Source organism: Oncorhynchus nerka, linkage group LG26 (genome assembly GCF_034236695.1).
Source record: "Oncorhynchus nerka isolate Pitt River linkage group LG26, Oner_Uvic_2.0, whole genome shotgun sequence".
Lineage (NCBI taxonomy): Eukaryota > Metazoa > Chordata > Actinopteri > Salmoniformes > Salmonidae > Oncorhynchus > Oncorhynchus nerka.
Window position 1 is genome coordinate 2,734,654 of NC_088421.1, and position 14,689 is coordinate 2,749,342.

At 42.3% G+C, this 14,689-nt stretch overlaps 1 protein-coding gene across 2 annotated transcripts; it reads right to left on the reverse strand.

The window, feature by feature from the left end:
• Positions 1-2,744: 2,744 nt before the first annotated feature.
• On the reverse strand, positions 2,745-14,289 carry kat8 (K(lysine) acetyltransferase 8). 2 transcript variants are annotated; one of them, XM_029635299.2, is made up of 11 exons: positions 13,917-14,286; positions 13,503-13,577; positions 13,191-13,369; positions 12,973-13,026; positions 11,186-11,350; positions 10,892-10,981; positions 10,487-10,627; positions 9,808-9,901; positions 9,279-9,429; positions 5,074-5,228; positions 2,745-3,013 (listed from the first exon to the last, which is right to left on the reverse strand). In XM_029635299.2, exons 1-11 carry the CDS (start codon positions 14,245-14,247, stop codon positions 2,949-2,951), a joined length of 1,500 nt encoding a protein of 499 aa, XP_029491159.1. In that variant the 5' UTR covers positions 14,248-14,286; the 3' UTR covers positions 2,745-2,948. The 2 variants fall into 2 exon arrangements, with proteins under 2 accessions (XP_029491159.1, XP_029491160.1); XM_029635300.2 differs by lacking the exons at positions 2,745-3,013; positions 5,074-5,228 and adding an exon at positions 5,235-8,148 and having other exon boundaries at positions 13,917-14,289.
• Between the last annotated feature and the right edge of the window lie 400 nt (positions 14,290-14,689).

Genomic DNA, 14,689 nt, shown 5'->3' on the forward strand with positions numbered 1-14,689 from the left:
CTCATCCTTCTAGACCTATCGGCTGCCTTCGATACTGTGAACCATCAGATCCTCCTCTCCACCCTCTCCGAGTTGGGCATCTCCGGCGCGGCCCACGCTTGGATTGCGTCCTACCTGACAGGTCGCTCCTACCAGGTGGCGTGGCGAGAATCTGTCTCCTCACCACGCGCTCTCACCACTGGCGTCCCCCAGGGCTCTGTTCTAGGCCCTCTCCTATTCTCGCTATACACCAAGTCACTTGGCTCTGTCATAACCTCACATGGTCTCTCCTATCATTGCTATGCAGACGACACACAATTAATCTTCTCCTTTCCCCCTTCTGATGACCAGGTGGCGAATCGCATCTCTGCATGTCTGGCAGACATATCAGTGTGGATGACGGATCACCACCTCAAGCTGAACCTCGGCAAGACGGAGCTGCTCTTCCTCCCGGGGAAGGACTGCCCGTTCCATGATCTCGCCATCACGGTTGACAACTCCATTGTGTCCTCCTCCCAGAGCGCTAAGAACCTTGGCGTGATCCTGGACAACACCCTGTCGTTCTCAACTAACATCAAGGCGGTGGCCCGTTCCTGTAGGTTCATGTTCTACAACATCCGCAGAGTACGACCCTGCCTCACACAGGAAGCGGCGCAGGTCCTAATCCAGGCACTTGTCATCTCCCGTCTGGATTACTGCAACTCGCTGTTGGCTGGGCTCCCTGCCTGTGCCATTAAACCCTACAACTCATCCAGAACGCCGCAGCCCGTCTGGTGTTCAACCTTCCCAAGTTCTCTCACGTCACCCCGCTCCTCCGCTCTCTCCACTGGCTTCCAGTTGAAGCTCGCATCCGCTACAAGACCATGGTGCTTGCCTCACGGAGCTGTGAGGGGAACGGCACCTCAGTACCTCCAGGCTCTGATCAGGCCCTACACCCAAACAAGGGCACTGCGTTCATCCACCTCTGGCCTGCTCGCCTCCCTACCACTGAGGAAGTACAGTTCCCGCTCAGCCCAGTCAAAACTGTTCGCTGCTCTGGCCCCCCAATGGTGGAACAAACTCCCTCACGACGCCAGGACAGCGGAGTCAATCACCACCTTCCGGAGACACCTGAAACCCCACCTCTTTAAGGAATACCTAGGATAGGATAAAGTAATCCTTCTCACCCCCTTAAAAGATTTAGATGCACTATTGTAAAGTGGCTGTTCCACTGGATGTCATAAGGTGAACGCACCAATTTGTAAGTCGCTCTGGATAAGAGCGTCTGCTAAATTACTTAAATGTAAATGTCGCTCTTTTCAGTTCGCTGCAGCTAGCGACTGGAACAAGCTGCAACAAACTCAAGACTGGAAAGTTTTATCTCAATCTCTTCATTCAAAGACTCAATCACATACACTCTAAGTGACATTTGTGGCTGCTTTGTGTGATGTATTATTGTCTACCTTCTTGCCGTTTGTTCTGTTTGTCTGTGCCCAATAATGTTTGTACCATGTTTTGTGCTGCTATCATGTTGTGTTGCTACCATGTTGTTGTCATATGTTGCTGCCTTGCTATATTGTCTTTAGGTCTCTCTTTATGTAGCGTTGTCTCTCGTGTGTTTTGTCCTATATATATATATATATATTTTTTTTTTTTAAAGATCCTAGGCCCCCATCCCCACAGGAGGCCTTTTACCTTTTGGTAGGCCACCATTGTAAATTTGAATTTGTTCTTAACTGACTTGCCTAGTTAAATAAATAAAATAAACACAAAATGTGGAATAAGTCAAAGTATGAATACTTTGAGGCCAATGTAGTTAGCATTGGCTTGTAAAAATATCTCTTAACTTCCTTCATACTGGACACAGAGACATAAAAATGGTATCCACAAGTTCATCTGACTCTGGGGAAGTTGATAAAGGGCCACGGTGTGATTTTGGCAAAGTATTCCTTTAAGGCAGTCCTGAAACAGTGCAGCTCAGCAAGTGTTTGCCTGATGACTCACCCGGACTTTAATGCTGCTGCTCTATAGATCGCTACATACATTGTCAATCTGAAACTGACTTCAAAATGAGGGGCGTTGTACAAAACAAATTCATCAGCTATTGGATCGTAGAACAAATCTAACCAATAAGAGTATTAAAGTTGATAGCATCATTAGATCTGTTTCTGGGACCAATCAGAATGTGCTCGCATTCTAGAAATCGTCGAGAAGGCAAATCCAGACTCATGGTGGAGAAGAAGCGTCAGTTGGCCAGAGCGACGTGGATGAGTTGCCAGGAAAAGTAAGTGTACCGGTATTCAGGTGTGTTAGAGCAGGGGTAGAGCAAAAGCCTGCAAACCTAACACTCTAGGAAGAGTGTCGTATACCCGTTTTCCCATTCAATTCCTTTAAAAACGTATTATTATCCCCATGACAATACAGACAGTCTTACGGGAATTTGTTGAGAAAAACGCCTCCATGTGAAAAATCTAATACCAATTGCTTTCTCTCACTTCATGTCATCTTTCACTTTACACAAATGAGTAACAACTGAGCGCCATATAATACCATTGTCTTTAAAAACATTTTTTTTTTAAACAATACTGACTTTAAAAAAATGTCATCCATGATTGTTATTACCAGTATTTTCAAAGCATAAAGTAGTCTTCACTCAGTCTTCATAGTAGTTGCTTCAGGTGCCTTTGCACCCGAAGGGAAAAAAATAAGTGAAACACTGCTATTGAGTCAAGTAGAAATTGTCAGTACAAATCACTAAGTTAATGAAAGAAAAAAGATCACCCAAGTGAATATCACTATTCTTGTTTATTTAAAAAAAAAAATGAAAAAAACTGAAAGAAGCTAGTGATGTACATGTTGGTTCCTCTTTACAACAAATAGCTTAAACTGGGGACAAAGAACAAGGGGAGGGAAGGAGGCACTTTGAGAACAAATACCATGCGTGTGTAGGTTGGTTGGGTGGTCTGGCATGATGTCAGTAGCACCTCCCCTCACTTCTTGGAGAACTTGGCTTGCTTATGTTTGGGCGGGGCCCACTTCAGACACACGGTGTCAACTGAGGAGACAGAGAAACACTCTGGTCAGGCTCACGCTCACACACATATTGTGACAGTGTTACTATGATGTCATCCTCACGAGACAACTGCATACTGTATACTAGTGCTGAGCGATTACTGCTTTGAGGTTGGTTTTGGTACATTACAAAAAAAAAAGTATTTGTTTAAACATTGAACGCTGTAACACAGAATAAAACAATTAATAAAAAGTCTCATGATGGTAGTCACGGCCCATTACCGCTTATCACACACACACACACAATTTATTCGCATTTACTTTACTTCAATCAAATATTTCAATTGTGTACATTACATTTGTTTTATAACTATCATTTAATTCCAAGTCATCATCTCTAAAGAGCTGCTGCCTGTCTGGGAGGGGAAAAAATTAATTAATAAATAAACAATTTTAGCAGTTCTTCTAAGTACAGTGTATTCAGACCCCCTGGACTTTCCACATTTTGCTACATTAGACTAATTCAAAACTGTATTAAATAAAATCCTCAGCAACCTACACACAAAACCCCATAAAAACAAAGCTAAAACAGTTTTTTTTAGCTAATTTATTAAAATAACAGAAATACCTTATTTACATAAGTATTCAGAACCTTTGCTATGGGACTCGAAATTTAGGTCAGGTGCATCCGGTTTCCAATTATCATCCTTGAGACGTCTCTACAACTTGATTGGAGTCCACTTGTGGTAAATTCAATTGATTGGACATGATTTGGAAAGGCACACACTTGTCTATATAAGGTCCCACAGTTGACAGTGCATATCAGAGCAAAAACCAAGCAATGAGGTTGAAAGAATTGTCCGTAGAGCTCCAAGACGGGATTGTGGGGAAGGGTACCAAAACATTTCTGTAGCATTGAAGGTCCCCAAGAACACAGTGGCTTCCATCATTCTTAAATGGAAGAAGTTTGGAACGACCAAGACTCCTAGAGCTGTCTGCCCGTCCAAATTGAGCAATCGGGAGAGAAGGGCCTTGGTCAGGGAGGTGACCAAGAACCCAATGGTCACTCTGACAGAGCTCCTCTGTGGAGATGGGAGAACCTTCCAGAAGGACAACAGTCTTTGCAGCACTCCACCAATCAGGCCTTTATGGTAGAGTAGGCAGACGGAAGCACATGACAGCCCGCTTGGAGTTTGCCAAAAGGCACCTAAAGACTCTCAGACCACGAGAATAAGGATTCTCAAAAGATTTGTTTTTGCAAAAATGAACAAATGTGTTTTGTTATTGTGTAGGAAGACATGACTTTACCATTTAAAATGAAGGAAATGTATGAATTCTGGGTATTGTTAGTTTTTTTTTTTTTGTCTAGGTTTAGACCTATATGATCAGGACTATTTTCTAAGAGAAAGAACATTAATCCTTCAACATTTTACCTGTTTTAATTACAGGCATTTCAGTTTTTATTTTGAATACATTTGCAAAAATTTCCCAAAACCTGTTTTCGCTTTGTCATTGTGCGTAGATTGCTGAGGATTTGTATTTATTTAATGCGTTTTACAATAAGGATGTAACGTAACAGAATGTGGAAAAAGTCAAGGGGTCTGAATACTTTTGTTTTTTATACATAATAGCAAAACACATTTTTCAAATCTGTGAGGTAAACTCTATAAAGTATTCAATCATTTTGCTGTATATTTCAGATGGAACCAAGGCCACAAAAAAAGTATTCAGTCCTTTCTGATAAGTACTTACAAATGAAGGGACTAGGGGCTTGTCCCAAATGGCACCCTATTCCCTATATAGGGAATAATAAAAAAGTGGGTGCTTACATTTGTTCTATTTCACACATGTAGTGTATATTATATGCAAGTCAATCTGAATTTTTGCATATCCCTAAAACACTCTCAGAGAGAGGTCAACTAGTGCCTTGCTCAAAAGGCACAGACACATTCGGCTCAGGGATTCGAACCAGCGACCTTTCAATTACTGGCCCAACGTTCTTAACCGCTGGGCTACCTGCAGCCCTGGGGGGGGGGATAAGGTGTCATTTGGGACGGAGCCTTCGAGACATGAAAAGGAGAAGTGAAAAGGAAACATGTCTACCTGTGATTGGCGGCTTCTTGTACTGGGCGCTCTTGAGGTGTTCCTCAACCAGTTTGGGAGTGACACATATGACATGCTGGCCCTTCCAGTATTTCACCATGTTGAGGGACTGTAGCGTACTGATGATGTCACCCTGGGTAATACTGGTCATCTGACTGTGGAGGGAGGAGAGCAATGAGAATCTGGGGCTGGGTGTGTGTGTGGTCAAATGTACAGATGAAGTCGGAAGTGTTCATACACCTTAGCCAAATACATTTAAACTCAGTTTCACAATTCTTGACATTTAATCCTAAAAATTCCCTGTCTTAGGTCAGTTAGGATCACCACTTTATTTTAAGAATGTGAAATGTCAGAATAATAGTAGAGAGAATTATTTCTTTCTTTCATCACAACCCCAGTGGGTCAAAAGTTTACATACACTCAATTAGTATTTGGTAGCATTGCCTTTAAATTGTTTAACTTGGGTCAAACATTTCAGGTAGCCTTCCACAATAAAGTGGGTGACTTTTGGCCCATTCCTCCTGACAGAGCAGGTGTAACTGAGTCAGGTTTGAAGGCCTCCTTGCTCGCACACACTTTCACTTCTGCCCACAAATTGTCTATAGGATTGAGGTCAGGGCTTTGTGATGGCCACTCCAATACCTTGACTTCGTTGTCCTTAAGCCATTTTGCCACAACTTTGGAAGTATGCTTGGGGTCATTGTCCATTTGGAAGACCCATTTGGGACCAAGCTTTAACTTCCTGACTGTCTTGAGATGTTGCTTCAATATATCCACATAATTCTCCTTCCTGCCATCTATTTTGTGAAGTGCACCAGACCCTCCTGCAGCAAAGCACCCCCGCAACATGATGCTGCCACCTTGCTTCATGGTTGGGATGGTGTTCTTCAGCTTGCAAGCCTCCCACTTTTTCCTCCAAACATAACAATATGGCCAAACAGTTCTATTTTTGTTTCATCAGACCAGAGGACATTTCTCCAAAAAGTACAATCTTTGTCCCCATGTGCAGTTGCAAACCGTAGTCTGGCTTTTATATGGCGGTTTTGGAGCAGTGGTTTCTTCCTTGCTGAGCGGCCTTTCAGGTTATGTCGATAGAAGACTCGTTTTACTGTGGATATAAATACTTTTGTACCGGTTTCCTCCAGCATCTTCACAAGGGCCTTTGCTGTTGTTCTGGTATTGATTTGCACTTTTCGCACCAAAGTACATTCATCTCTAGGAGACAGAACGCATCTCCTTCCTGAGCAGTATGACAGCTGCGTGGTCCCACGGTGTTTATACTTGCATACCAGTGTTTGTATAGAATAGCATGGTACTTTCAGGCATTTGGAAATTGCTCTCAAGGATGAACCATTTTTTTTGGCTGATTTCTTTTGATTTTCACATGATGTCAAGCAAAGAGGCACCGAGTTTGAAGGTAGGCCTTGAAATACATCCACAGGTACACCCCCAATTGACTCAAATTATGTCACTTAGCCTATCAGAAGCTTCTAAAGTCATGACAATTTTCTGGAATTTTCCAAGCGGTTTAAAGGCATAGTCAACTTAGTGTATGTAAACTTCTGACCCACTGGAATTGTGATACGGTGAATAAGTGAAATAATCTGTCTGTAAACAAATGTAAAGTAGTAGTTTGTTAACAAGAAATTTGTGAAGTGATTGAAAAATGAGTTTTAATGACTTCAACCTTAGTTGTATACAGTTGAAGTCGGAAGTTTACATACACTATGACGTGGGAGTACTTGACATACACTACCGTTGAAATTTTTTGGAATGATGTTAGCACAGTTGAAAACTGTTGTGCTGATTAAAGCAGCAATAAAACTGACCTTCTTTAGATTTGTTGAGTATCTGGAGGCTCAGCATTTGTGGGTTTGATTACAGGCTCAAAATGGCCAGAAACAGAGGACTTTCAGTCTAGAAACTCATCAGTCTATTCTTGTTCTGAGAAATGAAGGCTATTCCATGCGAGAAATTGCCAAGAAACTGAAGATCCGGTAAAATGCTGTGTACTACTCCTTTCACAGAACAGCGCAAACTGTCTCTAACCAGAATAGAAAGAGGAGTGGGAGGCCCGGTACCCAACTGAGCAAGAGGACAAGTACATTAGAGTGTCTAGTTTGAGAAACAGATGCCTCACAAGTCTTCAACTGGAAGCTTCATTAAATAGTACGGGCAAAACACCTGTCTCAACATCAACAGTGAAGAGACGACTCTGGGATGCTGACTTTTTAGATAGAGTTCCTCTATCCAGTGTCTGTGTTCTTTTGCCCATCTTAATCTTTTATTTTTATTAGTCAGTCTGAGATATGGCTTTTTCTTTGCAAGTCTGCATAGAAGGTCAGCATCCCAGAGTTGCCTCTTCACAACATGCCATTGGAACACAGGAATGATGGTTGCTGATAATAGGCCTCTGTACACCTATGTAAATATTCCATAGTAAATATTCCATAAAACAATCTGCCTTTTCCAGTTACAATTTACATCATTAACAATGTCTACACTGGATTTCTGATTAATTTGTTATTTAATGGACAAAAAAAATGTCCTTGTTTTTTAAAGTAAAGCACATCTCTAAGTGACCCCAAACTTTTGAACGGTAGTGTATGTACAAGTGAATGCAGGTGTTGTGGATTTGCAAGTGGATGGATATTCACATACAGTCCCAAACTAAAATTTGGACACCTAATCATTCCATTTTTAGTTGTTTTTACTATTTTCTACATTGTTGAATAATAGTGAAGACATCAAAACTATGAAATAACGTATGGAATCAGGTAGTAACCAAAAAAAAGTGTTGATGACAGCTTTGCACACTTTTGGCATTCTCTCAACCAATTTCATGAGGTAGTCTCATGGAATGCTTTGCCAACTGTCTTGAAGGAGTTCCCACATATGCTGAGAACTTTTTGGCTGCTTTTCCTTCACTCTGCGGTCCCACTCATCCCAAACCCTCTCAATTGGGTTGAAGTCAGGTGATTGTGGAGGCCAGGTCATCTGATGCAGCACTCCATCACTCTCCTTCTTGGTCAACTAGCCCTTACATAGCCAGGAGGTGAGATTTTGGTCATTGTCCTGTTGAAAAACAAATGATAGTTCCACTAAGCGCAAACCAGATGGGATGGCGTATCGCTGCAGAATGCTGTGGTATCCATGCTGGTTAAGTGTGCATTGAATTCTAAATAAAAATCAGACAGTGTCACCAGCAAAGCACCCCCACACATCATCCTCCATGCTTCACGGTGGGAACCACACATGGAGATCATTCATTCACCTACTCCGCATCTCATAAAGACACAGAGGTTGGAACCAAAAATGCAAAATTTGGACTCATCAGGGCAGATTTCTACTAGTCTGATGTTCATTGCTCATGTTTCTTGGCCCAAGCAAGTCACTTCTTCTTATTGGTGTCCTTTAGTAGTGGTTTCTTTGCAGCAGTTCGACCATGGAGGCCTGATTCACACAATCTCCTCTGAACAGTTGATATTGAGATGTGTCTGTTACTTGAACTCCGTGAAGCATTTATTTGGGCTGCAATTTCTGAGGCAGGTCACACAAATGAATTGGTCCACTGCAGCAGAGGTAACTCTAGGTCTTCCTTTCCTGTGGCAGTCCTCATGAGAGCCAGTTTCACTATAGCGACAGCACTTGAAGAAACTTTCAAAGTTCTTGAAATTTTCCAAATTGACTGACCTTCATGTCTTAAAGTAATGATGGGACTGTAATTTCTCTTTGCTTATTTGAGCTGTTCTTGCCATAATATGGACTTGGTCTTTTGCCAAATAGGGCTATCTTCTGTATCCCACCCCCACCTTGTCACAACACAATTGATAGGCTCAAACACATTAAGAATGAAAGAAATTCCACATATACAATTTTAAATAAGGCACACCTGTTAATTGAAATGCATCGCAGGTGACTACCTCATGAAGCTGGTTGAGAGAATGCCAACAGTTTGCAAAGCTGTCAAGGCAAATGGTGGCTACTTTGAAGAACCTCAAATATAAACACTTTTTTGGTTACTACATGATTCCATACGTGTTACTTCATAGTGCTGATGTTTCACTGCAAATTCTACAATGTAGAAAATAGTCAAAACTGAGAAAAACCCTGGAATGAGTAAGTGCGTCCAGACTTTTGACTGGAACTGTACATGAGAATATATTTATGGTGAGGTGGAAGAGGTTACGTGTGTGTGTACATACCTGAGGTCCTTGATGGAGAGCGTGCCCCTGAAGTCCCTGAGGATCTCCAGCAGCACCCAGGACCAGTAGCTCCTGTAGCTCAGCTTGCCCAGGTCTGACAGGGGCTTCTCTGGAGAACCTACTGTACTCTCCAATTTAGACAGCTCATAACCTAGAGAGAGAGCACATGTGATAGTGTGTGTTAGAGCTGGGACGATAAGCCAAAAATCATTGTCACCAACCAAACCGGCCATTTATCAACAACATCTTACTGATATCGTTAATAATGATAAGTAGCCTTTACTAGAAATGTGAAGTTTGAAATGGAAAAGGCCTAAGCCGGCTAATATGAGCTATTGCTAATGGGGAAATTGCTAACATTCAATGTAGTAGTAGTTGTTGTTTAAGGGGTATAAATAAAGTATTTAGTGCTTAATAATTGAATTAACTTCTCACAATTTATCATTAACCTAATAATTCACTCAATTTATCGTAATATGGATTTTTGTCCATACTGCCCAGCTCATGTGTGTGTGTGTATCCCACTCACTGAAGGCTATGAGGAACTTTCCGTATCCTCTGCGCTGGTAGGGCGGGAGGGTGAGGATACACGCCACGTTATTCCCATCTGGCGACTCTTTCTCCTGTGGAACACACAAAACAGGCTCAGCTTTTGTAGGCCAACACTATACCAGTTATCCATTCTCCTAAAACGATGAACACTTTCCTTCAGATTTGAGACTTTCTTCAAGACATAAGACATTTTTAGGTCAAAAAGGCTTCTTAACAGCTAACCAAATGGCTACCCGGACTATTTGCATTACATGTACACATTACCTCGACTAACCTGTGCCCCCCACACATTGATTCTGTACCGGTACCCCCTGTATATAACCTCTTCACTGTTATTTTATTGTTGCTCTTTAATTATTTGTTATTTTTCTATTTTATGTATTTATTGTTTACTTCAGTTTATTTAGTAAATATTTTCTTAACACTTATTTTTTTCCTGCATTGTTGGTTAAGGGTTTGTAAGTAAGCATTTCACTGTGTTCGTTGTATTCCGCGCATGTGACAAATACTATTTTATTTTGATTTGAATGGCAATCATTAATGAAATATGTTACTAACCCATGCCCAAAAGAAACCAGCTACATTACAGATATACATTTTTTATTTGGACAAGTAGCTACCGATATCCCCATCCCTGTACTGGGACCAGTACTTACTTTGGAGAAGTATCCCACTATGTGTGCTCCCTGCCTGTTGACTTCAGTCAGGATGTAAAAGACAAAAGGCTCCACGTCAAAGTACAGCGTCTTGTGATCCAGGAAGAGCTTGGCCAGTAGACACAGGTTCTGACAGTAGATCTACAGAAAGAAACATGAGTCAGTATTATCATCAGCGGGTTTGTTTGTTTTGTTTTAATACCCTTTGCAGTTGCTCAATGATGTTGAGTCAGGTGCGAGTGCTGGGCTGGAACAAACATATGCAAATCAGGGGTACCCCCAAGACCTAAGTTGAATGGTCAAGGTTGTTCTTGTTCCCAGTTAACTAACACCTGTTTATATTGCTTTCAAGGACACAGTTTGGGGTAATTCTCTGTGGTCTGGTCCTGCCTCTTGTGTCCTTACCTTGTGGTCGCGACCGTCCACTTCGTATACAGAGATGTTGCTCCGCCTGTAGATCTCTTTCCCAGGAGGCTGCCTCCACTGACATTGGGACTGGAGGAACAGATAGAGAGAGGAAAGGTAGAGAGAGGAAATAGAGGTGGAGAAGGATGAGACATAAGTATGTGGTTCAAAGCTTTTCAACTGTATATTGGTCAAATAGAAGTGCTAGGCTCAAATGCTAGGTGGTAATAAAAAGACAACAGCAATGTTGAAGCTAACAGTGCTTTTAAACGGATGAAGCTGACAGTCACTGACCAGGTGGTATCTGAAGGTCTTCTCGTACTTCATGTACTTGAGGCAGTACTCGCAGATCCACAGCTTGGGCTGTTTGCCATAGTCCTCTGGGAATGGGGAGAAGTACCAGGCGTCAATCTCAAAGTTACCAATCTGGATCTTGTCCACGTACTTCACTTTAGTAATCTGGGAGAGAGAGGCAAGGACACATTTATACTTTCCTCCCTCCTTCTCTAGGAATTGCTTTGTTTTACTACTACATACAGTACGGGTCAAAAGTTTGGACACACCTATTTATTCAAGGGTTTTTCTTTATTTGTACTATTTTCTACATTGTAGAATAATAGTGAAGACAACATTATGAAATAACACATTTGGAATCATGTAGGAACCAAAAAAAGTGTTAATCAAGTAAAAAATATATTTTATATTTGAGATTCTTCAAATAGCCACCCTTTGCCTTGATGACACCTTTGCACACTGAGCATTTTCTCAATCAACTTCACCTGGAATGCTTTTCCAACAGTTTCAAGGAGTTCCCACATTATGCTGAGCACTTGTTGGCTGCTTTTCCTTCACTCTGCGGTCCAACTCATCCCAAACCCTCTCAATTGGGTTGAGGTGGGGTGATTGTGTATGCCAGGTCATCTGATGCAGCACTCCACCACCACCCTTACACAGCCTGGAGGTGTGTTTTGGGTCATTGTCCTGTTGAAAACAATTTATAGACCCACTAACCGCAAACCAGATGGGATGGCGTATCGCTGCAAAATGGTGTGGTAGCCATGCTGGTTAACTGTGCCTTGAATTATAAATAAATCACTGCCAGTGTCACCAGCAATGCACCCCCACAACATCACACCTCCTCCATGCTTCACGTTGGGAACTACACATGGAGATAATCTGTTCACCTACTTTGAGTCTCACAAAGACACATCGGTGGGAACCAAAAATCTCACATTTGGACTAATCAGACCAAAGGACAGCTTTCCACCGGTCTAATGTCCATTGCTCGTGTTTCTTGGCCCAAGCAAGTTGTTTCTTCTTATTGGTGTTCTTTAGTAGTGGTTTCTTTTCAGAAATTCAACCACGGAGGACTGATTCACGCAGTCTCCTCTGAACAGTTGATTGAGATGTGTCTGTTACTTGAACTCTGAAGCATTTCTTTGGGCTGCAATTTCTGAGGCTGGTAAGTCTAATGAACTTATCCTCTGCAGCAGAGGTAACTGGGTGTTTCATTCCTGTGGTGGTCCTCATGAGAGCCAGTTTCATCATAGCGCTTGATGGTTTTTGTGACTGCACTTGAAGAAACTTTCAAAGTTCTTAAAAATCCGGATTGCCTGACCTACATGTCTTAAAGTAATGATGAGCTGCCATTTCTCTTTGCTTATTTGAGCTGTTCTTGCCATAATATGTACTTTGTATTTTACCAAATAGGGCCATCTTCTGTATACCACCCCTACCTTGTCACAACACAACTGATTGGCTCAAACCCATTAAGGAAAGGAATTCCACAAATTAACAAGGCACACCTGTTAATTGAAATGCATTCCAGGTGACTACCTCATGAAGCTGGTTGAGAGAATGCCAAGAGTGTGCAAAGCCGTCATCAAGGCAAAAGGTGGCTACTTTGAAGAATCTCAAATATATTTTGGATTTGTTTAACATAGTTTTGATGTCTTCACTATTCTTCTACAATGTAGAAAATAATAAAAATTCAACAAAAACCCTGGAATGAATAGGCGTCCAAACTTTTGACAGGTTCTGTATATCAAAAGGTGCATAACATTATAGCTACACACACTTACCGCCTCATGCTCCTTCTCCAGGGCAGCTGTGGTGGGGTCCATCTCTGCGTACGTCTGGAGGGAAAGAGGAGTTCCATTAGAAAACAGAACAGAGGGAGCCCATTTAACATCTGAATATAACTCATCTGACTGACAGAAGAACAATTTAGAAATTGACAAAGGGGACCTGATCCCCCGCTGTGGGGGTATGTAGTCTAGAACCTCCTCCACTAGCCTACCTTCTGCACGTGGTTGATCTCATCATGTTTGCGTTTCTGGTTGCGGGTGATCTTCCTCTCTGGCTGCTCCCCTAGCTCGCCCCCTCCTCCACCCTCAGCGATTTTTGTCACTGCGTCCTTCGCCGTCTTGGTCAGTGCCAGGCGAGCCTTGCCCACCCACTCATCCAGACGTCTGTTAACTACAGTTCCAGGGGAGAGGTAGAGAGGGCATTGGAGGAGAAGGAAGAAACGATAAAGGGAGGTGGAGGAAAGTAGAAGGAGAGGTGTATGAAAAGATACACAGCACTTCCATGCTCTGTGTGCCCCACTCACATCCAACATAGTGTACGTAGAACTCCTCTCTGCCCTCCTGTTCGTTCAGCCGGGACTGGATAACCTCAGCAGAATCTGAAAGAGGTTGAGTTTTACTGAATTAACTGTAGCCATCTCTGTAAAAAGCACATCTAGCTTGCTAACTATAGCTTACAGCTCATAGAGCTTGATGGGCTTGAATGTAAACAACAAACAAAACCACAATTGAACATATCTAATGGTCAAGAAGCAAAATTGATCTTGAGATCACCAACGTCGATAAAAAAAACTGCAATTAGTCACGAAATGTTTCTCTATCAGTCTTTAGATGCACGCAGAACAAGTCGGGACGCACTGATAAATAGTGCTCTGCCTCTGCCTCACAGCCTTTTCAAACGTAGCTAACTAGCATTGGTTTATAAAAAAAATACTTACGCCATGTCTTGTCGGCTCGCTGACATAAATACGTCTCTCCGATTTCGACCGACACCTCTTGCTCCCTGCCCAACAACACTCCTTCCCCGTTGCGCTGAGGAATCGAGCCCCCGGCTTCTCTTTCCCGATCAATGGCCTCCGACTCATCCTCCTCCCCGCCACTGCCGTTAGATGAACAAGGGGCTTGTATTCCGGCGTCCAAGTCTTCCCGGTCCGTTAGGTTGTGTCCTGGGTCAATTTCAACGTCCATTCGGTCCTCTGGAAGATTGTTGTTATAGTTATTGTCTCGAAAATGACGCTCGCTCGCCATTAGCACTGCTCCGGCAGACATCTTGTCTTATTTCAAAACACTGCCCCGGACGATGTGAGTTTGCGTAGTGCAGAGGGGGGCGTACACGACACTTCTTAGCAAATTGCTCTTCTAACAGATCTAGCATCAGGTTATCTACCTCCAGGGTTGGGTAGGTTACTTTCTAAATGTAATCCGTTACAGTTACCTGTCCAAACTTGTAATCAGTAACGTAATTTTTGGATTACCCAAACTCAGTAACATAATCTGACTACATTCCGTTACTTTTAGATTACTTTCCCTATAAGAGGCATTAGAAGAAGACAAAAATGTATGTTACCAATTGAACGACATCTACTGCAGGATAAATCAATGTTAAAGTGTATATAACTGGCCATATATGGATGTTACATTTTACTTTATGGGTTGGTTATGTTGGCTTCTTCTAACCCATTGCTTTCTACTACATATAATATGATTAAAT